This window comes from Trachymyrmex septentrionalis, unplaced genomic scaffold, assembly GCF_001594115.1.
Source record: "Trachymyrmex septentrionalis isolate Tsep2-gDNA-1 unplaced genomic scaffold, Tsep1.0 scaffold161, whole genome shotgun sequence".
Taxonomy (NCBI): Eukaryota; Metazoa; Arthropoda; class Insecta; order Hymenoptera; family Formicidae; genus Trachymyrmex; species Trachymyrmex septentrionalis.
In genome coordinates, this window is record NW_017304770.1 from 110,305 (window position 1) to 117,532 (window position 7,228).

At 32.1% G+C, this 7,228-nt stretch overlaps 2 protein-coding genes across 6 annotated transcripts in view; one reads left to right on the top strand and one right to left on the bottom strand.

Moving 5' to 3' along the window:
* Positions 1-1,215: 1,215 nt before the first annotated feature.
* Positions 1,216-3,792, bottom strand: LOC108746220 (ATPase family AAA domain-containing protein 1-B-like). 4 transcript variants are annotated; one of them, XM_018482854.1, is made up of 7 exons: positions 3,644-3,792; positions 3,163-3,334; positions 2,805-3,047; positions 2,538-2,739; positions 2,098-2,294; positions 1,844-2,016; positions 1,216-1,718 (listed from the first exon to the last, which is right to left on the bottom strand). In XM_018482854.1, the coding sequence occupies exons 2-7, from the start codon at positions 3,316-3,318 to the stop codon at positions 1,553-1,555; spliced, it is 1,137 nt and encodes a 378-aa protein (XP_018338356.1). In that variant the 5' UTR covers positions 3,319-3,334; positions 3,644-3,792; the 3' UTR covers positions 1,216-1,552. The 4 variants fall into 4 exon arrangements, with proteins under 4 accessions (XP_018338356.1, XP_018338358.1, XP_018338355.1 ...); XM_018482856.1 differs by having other exon boundaries at positions 3,640-3,792; XM_018482853.1 differs by having other exon boundaries at positions 3,629-3,792.
* Positions 3,793-6,754: 2,962 nt separating this feature from the next.
* Positions 6,755-7,228, top strand: part of LOC108746240 (chromodomain-helicase-DNA-binding protein 7) — a 26,994-nt gene continuing 26,520 nt past the window's right edge. For both annotated transcript variants that reach the window (XM_018482878.1, XM_018482880.1), the window contains exon 1: positions 6,755-6,968. The gene's annotated coding sequence lies outside the window, so the exon portion shown is untranslated. The remainder of the gene's footprint in view (positions 6,969-7,228) is intronic.

A 7,228-nucleotide genomic window follows, 5' to 3' on the forward strand; every position in this document is an offset into this window, starting at 1 on the left:
TAGGACATTGATTTTGAAACTTTATCTTTAAACAGAGTTTATTTCTTAGCATAACATACATGCGTTACATTTCTCTTAATTGTGCGCAACCTGATATAGTTTTAGGTTTTACATTTTTGCAAGTGTGAATGTTTCTCGGATTTATATTGTTTATTTTTTCTGTGTTTTTCTCTCTTTACATACATTTTTTTTATAATCTTCCTAAAATCCAGTTCTTATCTTGAAGTAGCAATATATACTAGGATTGTGGATATCGAATTAAATCTGAAATATTCATATCTTATCAACATCTATATTATAGATGTATCTTATTTTATATATCTTTCTTTACATATATTTACAAGTGTGCAATTAAATAGTATATAAGCATTGCTGAAGTTAACTGTATATAGAATTTAGATTTTGCTTGTTAAAAATTACTGTTGATTTTATTTTAAGATTGAAAGGCAAAGTAAAAAAAAATACATTATATGAAGCATTATTATATCATAAAATTATATGTGTAAGAGAATTTTTGGTATTTTTATCAGTAAACATAATTAGAGATGTGTGTAATATATATTTATAAAAAATTCCTAATTTTTTTGTAAGATAATGATATTAACTTATGTATTCATGTAATTAAATACTACAAACGTAAGCAATAATTTAAATGGTATACGCAAAATTAAGGTGCCTTTTTACATTTTATAGTTTCAATTACATAAAGAAATGCTTAAAAATAAGACTCAAAATTCATTAATTAATTTGTTATATAACGAAATAGACAAAAATGCATATTTGTATGTGCCTTTTAAAAGGCATAATTTATATAATAACACGTGTAAAAGCGTATTATATGTAAAAATCTCATGTAGTTTAAGCCTTGATATAGTTAATTTGAGCTGTCCCAAAGTTTTCAAATTAATATCATTTTTGTATCGCTATTAACAATTAACAATCGAAAGTTACTCTTTTTCACTTTTGCACAATATTCTGTTATATTATCATATACACAAATTTTGGACTTGCATGTCTACTAGCTTTAATTATATTTATATTTTAACTGTATACATTATAAAAAAAAATTATATTTCAAATTTATTCTTTTAATTTTTAAGAAGCAAAAATACCATTTATCTAATAGACATTGTCTATAGACTTATGACAAATTATATTTTCTATAAAAGGAACTAAATAAAAAAAATAAAAATTTTGATACAATAAAATGACGCCCTTGTTATTCGTTGTCACTATAAGTACAACGTATCCAGAAGAAAATTCCTTTATATCTTATCATAAAATTTTCCCCTACAATGAACTTTTACTATGGAATTATAAACACCTCGCTCGATGATTCTATTTTCGCTATTTCAACATCTTAATACTTTCATAAAAATTTTTAAACGTTCACGACAAGAAAACCACTTCCAACAATATCGAAGTATTATATGCAGTTTCATGACGAAGCGAAATATCACTCATCGTTGTGGTAACATCTATCTAACACACGAAGAACTGTCGAAAAGAAACCAGTCATAGACAGCGACTAACAAAGGATAAAGTTCTTTCCTTAATCTAGATCCAGCTGTCTTGTGCTGAGCGTTCCCATGTGTAGTTTCGATGTTCTCATCTTTCTGAATGATTTGAGTAAATCCTCCATCGTGATGGGACGCACGGTATCATGGAATTCTTCGTCGTACTCGTCGTCTGTATTATTCTCATATTTAAGTCCGTCGCTGTAAATTGAACAACATCATAGAAACTGATACAATGTGACTGTAAATTTTGAAATTCACACATAATTCTGAACATAAAGCATTATATTCAATTTTTTTTCTATGAAATATTTAAATATACATACTGCGTGTATAAATAATCTCTAATACGATATATAGACGCGTTTCGACAAAGTTCTTGTAAATCAGATCCAGAGAACCCTTCTGTATGCTTCGTCAATGTTGCAAGTTCTACATTGTCTGCGGTTGGCTCATTTTTCAGTATCAACTGCAAAACTTTTAATCGCTGCTGCTCATTCTGGAATCGATATATATTGACATTATATATCATAATTATATATTAATTATGTAAAATTTAAAATCGCATAAATATCCTTACCGGCAATCCAATATGGAAAGTAGCTGGCATACGACGCAGAATCGCTTTATCTAAATCCTGTGGTCTATTAGTGGCTCCCATTATAATCACAGTACAATCAGGATCAGTTATCAAACCATCCCACAATGACATAAATTGGGCCTTCATCATTGCCGTGGCTTCATGATCCTGTGAATTGCGCGATCTCAAAAATGAATCTGTTAAAATTAAAAATATATTAAGAAATTTTATTTATTATGCAAATAATAATTGTATCAAATTGTATCAAATTGTACATTTAGGCGATCAAAATATCATCTGCAATGATAAACTATATCACAAATTATATTAGAATTATATTAAGTAGATATAATTTTTTTAAATAAAATTTTTTAGATAATAAAAGCTTCTAAAATAAATCCAGATATACATATACTTAAAGATAACTATTCTTGATCTACCTATCTCATCAATGAAAATAATACAGGGCTGCAATTTCACTGCCAGTGAGAAGACAGCAGCGGCCAGCTTCTGACTTTCCCCATACCACTTATCAGTTAAGATGCTCACATCTAGATTTATAAAGCGTGTTTTTGCTTCCCGAGCGGTAGCCTTGGCCATCATAGTTTTACCGCAACCTGGCGGACCATATAGCAATACTCCCTGAAAATGACAAGCACAAGGTACATCTAAAATATTAATTTATCTCTAAGGAACATATTTGGTACCTTGGGCGCTTGAGTCAACTGCGAATCTTCAAATAATTCCTTCCTCTGTATAGGCAGGATTACTGTCTCTTTGAGTTCTTGAATAACACTATCCAGACCGGCAATGCTGCTCCACGATACTTTGATATCACTTGGATCTATCAGATGATTAGCTATTATCATCTCGTAGTCTGTCAGTTGGTCCAAGTCAAAGGATCGTGCATACCTGTCGCTTTCTGCCAATTTACGTAACTGCTCTCGAGCCTAAAAGAATTTATACATAAGATACAAATTACCTGCAGTTAATGTTCTGTTCTGCAAACTGAAGACAATTTACGACTTTGAAATTTCATTGAGAAATTATATAATAACGTCAAACCTTCTTTTTAGCTCTTTGTTTGGTACTTCTGGTAGGATCGAGCTGACTGATAAGCCATCTCATGCTGAAAAAGCCGATTGCTGCAACACACGTCAATCTTGCTACCAGCATCAACACCTCTTGTCGTGTGAGACCAGCACTAGCTGCCATGTTCATTGTTCACTGGGATACTCTGCAAATCCAATACTTTGTTGTACTAAAAAATTTAATATGATTACACTGAGTTGCAATTAGCAAGAAAAGATAAATATATTTAAGAAATGCAACAATTATAGGATTGTTAAATAACAACTGAGAAGTTGCAAGTGCAATATTGAAAAAATGAGCTTATAGTTTAAGATCTGAAAAAAAGAGAGGAAGTTTTGTTAGTGATCACAATATTCTCGTTGTCATATTAGAGAAGAAACATGCAAATTTGTTTATGCACGTTTGTTTATGCGAATTGCGGTTTATCCGCAATCGTTACCGAATAGTTACTGGCCTATTCCACGCCGAGGACTATTCCGCTACGTATTCCTGACGACTTAACCTCACTGGGACTCACGATTTCGCTGAGCGAAGAAAGTGGACAGCGACTTGTAGGTTAGGACAGAATGCGAGAGAGGACAGAGGAGGAATATGCGTGATATGTATATGTAGTACGTTGCGCTTGAAGTCGCTATTTAAACGAGGAATTTGTTCACTTGCGCTATTGCACTTTCTAAGTTTTTACACTAAAAACAAAATATACTCAAGTACTCGAATACTGGAATAAAAAGTAGAACATCCGCAGAATAGTACAAATGAAGCAAAATAAACAGGTAAACCCAGTAAACGAGAATAGACTGAAATTTTATCTACCCGAAGGCATAAATAGCGACTCGGTAAAAAATTTGTCATGCCTGAATATGTATAATTATGTATAAACATACATAACATGTATAAATATTTATAAATATATATAATTTTATATGAAATATGTCCATTCATGTTCATATACAATCTTTCTTTTTTTGTAAAATTATTTTTTAGTATAATAGAATAATAATATAATAATGAAAACATTAAAAATAATAAAAAAGTAATTTTTGCACTATTTGTTTTAGAAAAAAATCAAGTTTGAAGAAATGTAAAAAAATTATACTTACGTAAATAATTATATATAAAATTATGTATAATTATGTATGAACAATTTTTTTTACATTTTGCCAAACTTGTTTTTTTTTTCTAAAACAAACAATGCGAAAATTATCTCTTTAACTATTTTTTATGTTTTCACATTACTATTAATATTTCTATTACACTAAAAAGTAATTTTACAAAAGAAAGAAGCTAGAATGTATGAACATATATGGACATATTTCATATATAATTGTACATGTTTATGTATATTTATACATATTTATACATATTTATACATATTCATGCATGAAACATTTTTTACCGGGGAATGCTTTTAAATAACGAAAACTTTTTTTTTCAATTGGATTCAATTCAAATTCAATTGAATTCAATAATTGGTTTCAATTAGATTCAATTGGATACAATTGGATTGAAAAATAATGCATTTTCTATTCAGATCAATTTAAAATTGAGCTATTTACGATGCCCAGAAAAAGTTGATATTATTTTTGAATTAATAAAGACATAATGACAACGTTTATAGTGATTAATTCTATCAAGTTCTGACTAAAGTAAAGTGATCAACTCCTTAAGAAGATAAAGGACATTTAAAAAATTCAATATTAATTAAATTTTAATAAATTATCATTTTTTAAATATAATTGTTAACAAAATAACATCATATTATTATACTTGTAAATAACTAATAATACTTAATATATAACATTACATGAGAGCACACAAATAAAAATTACGTCAAGTTGACGATTGATGAGAATCCTTGCATTTGTTTTAGTTGTACAAATAGGTATGATTCATTTCTACAGTTTAAATATTCGCGCCACGGAAGACGGTTAGATCTTTGGCTATAACAGTGCCAGTACTGGCGAAAAAAAATTGGGGACCGTACTTCGAATGAAAAGGCTATAGAGATTTTACTCCTTTTTATTACTTCGTGTGTTGTACTCTTATTACAGGTATACTCTAGACCATGGTGGAAGGGATAACATGGTGTGCTTTGCAAGCATCTCTCTCTAAAGGGCATTCTACAATGCGTGGCAATCACCCGTTGCCAGTTGAAACGTTTGTCGCGACAATCATTAGAAGCGTTAATAGTTAAATATTTATACTCATCTGACCTATTTTCTAATACATAGCGGTCAACCAATTTAAGAAGTATCAATGGATACTTCTCTCGCATGTTATACTTCTTTGTCAAACCTCTGGCTAAATGTCTTAATTTAGGACAGATTGCAAATTCTGGGGAGTCAAAAAAAATCCATGTTTACGTCGTCTTTCAAATGAAGAATCAATCCAAAATCTCTTTTTTTATTCTCTTATTTTCTTTTTAAATTTGTACATTCATTAATGCATACAGATGCTATTAGTCTATTTTGTCGTAGTTTCGCTTTATTTTTGTTGTGCACCATCGTATCAACTTGATAGGTTCAATTGTAATACTATTTTCGATGATATTTTGGACTTTAAGCACTTTACACAACACAATATAATTACCGTTAAAAATTTATCGCTATTAGCCCATTTATATAAGCGATCATGGAAAAAATATAAAAGTGAAGTACTCCTGCAGTAGAAAAGGGAATTTGGGTAACATTTGATTGGCTGTTCAGTGCTATTATACATAGGGAAGTGTATATTGGGGAACATTTGATTGATTATTTCCAGTATTGCTATCGCCATTATGTGCAATGGGTATATTCAGAACGACAATCGCTTATTGAGCGCTCAATCAGCTCTTTTATCTGATTGGTCTATATTTTAGGATCTAGTGGAACATACCAATTGGAAAAGAGTTCATTGAGCGCTCAGTGAGTGGTTGTCGTTCTGAATGCACCCAGTGCACATAATGGCGATAGCAATACTGGAAATAATTTCCACTTTCCATGTTGGAGTCAAGTGTGTATTTTAAAATGAGATGAAAATGACAAAAGTGAGCAAATTCACTAGTTGTTAACCAATTAAATTATTCTAGTGAATTTGTTCACTTTTGTAATTTTTACCTCATTTCGAGATACGCAATCGATCCCTTTAAGGATAAAGTTTCATGATCGATACCCTTGGAATCGATTCTGTATTTTGAAACAAGGTGAAAATTACAAAAATGAGCAAACTCACTGGGTGTTAACCAATAAAGTTATAAATATTCTAGTAAATTTGATCACTTTCGTAATTTTCAACTTCGTTTCAAGAATCGTAATAAGCCCCCTTATATTTTTTCCACCATGTGAGCGACATTCGAGGTTAGCATATGAAATCACGTGAGTCATTTGTCATTGAATATGAGCGACGATTGAACACATACCTTTAACCTTGATGCTTTCATGTAAAAATACCCTTACTTCTAGGGATTTTAGCTACACATAGGGACACTAGCCACACGACGCAACTATTGACGTCGCCTAGCGGTGATGATGAAAACGAGAACGGGAACGACGGCTATCAATCATAGCGCATGCGCGTATATGTCGGTGTGTCGCGTGCGTATGTGCCGTATGTCGTCGGACTCGACGGATGGACGGGTGGACATATTAAACGTGCGGAAAGTGGCAGCGGAGCGGAGAGAGTGCGCGTGAATCTTGGTGACGCTGTCGCGACACTACGTACGTCGCGTATTGTATGTACGTACGGACATACGCGAGTTCAAGTGAATGGGGAGAAGAAACGCGACGCAGGTATAGGCACAGGTACGATACATCATCGTCGTTAGTCCCCTCTATGGATTTAGGTTACCACGGGTATGGCGAACCGGATGGATCCGGATTGATTCTGCGGGAATTTTCAGTGTGAAATGTACGCGATAAGTGCATGTCGTTACCGCGACCAGAGAAGTGTCTAGCAAGTTCGCTCATACCTTTAATTCACGTCTCTCTGATATACGCGCGCTCGTGTGTGTGCCTGCTTGTGTGTGTGTGTGTGTGTGTGTGTGTGTGTGTGTGTGTGTGTG

Bases quoted from the DNA above. Each gene is read 5' to 3' on its own strand.
- LOC108746220 (XM_018482854.1), bottom strand. From the start codon at position 3,318: ATGAACATGGCAGCTAGTGCTGGTCTCACACGACAAGAGGTGTTGATG. The intron at 3,048-3,162 runs GTTTGACGTTAT...AAATTCTTTTAG, and splicing joins AACAAAGAGCTAAAAAGAAG to GCTCGAGAGCAGTTACGTAA. The intron at 1,719-1,843 runs GTATGTATATTT...TTCAATTTACAG, and splicing joins AGAGATTATTTATACACGCA to CGACGGACTTAAATATGAGA.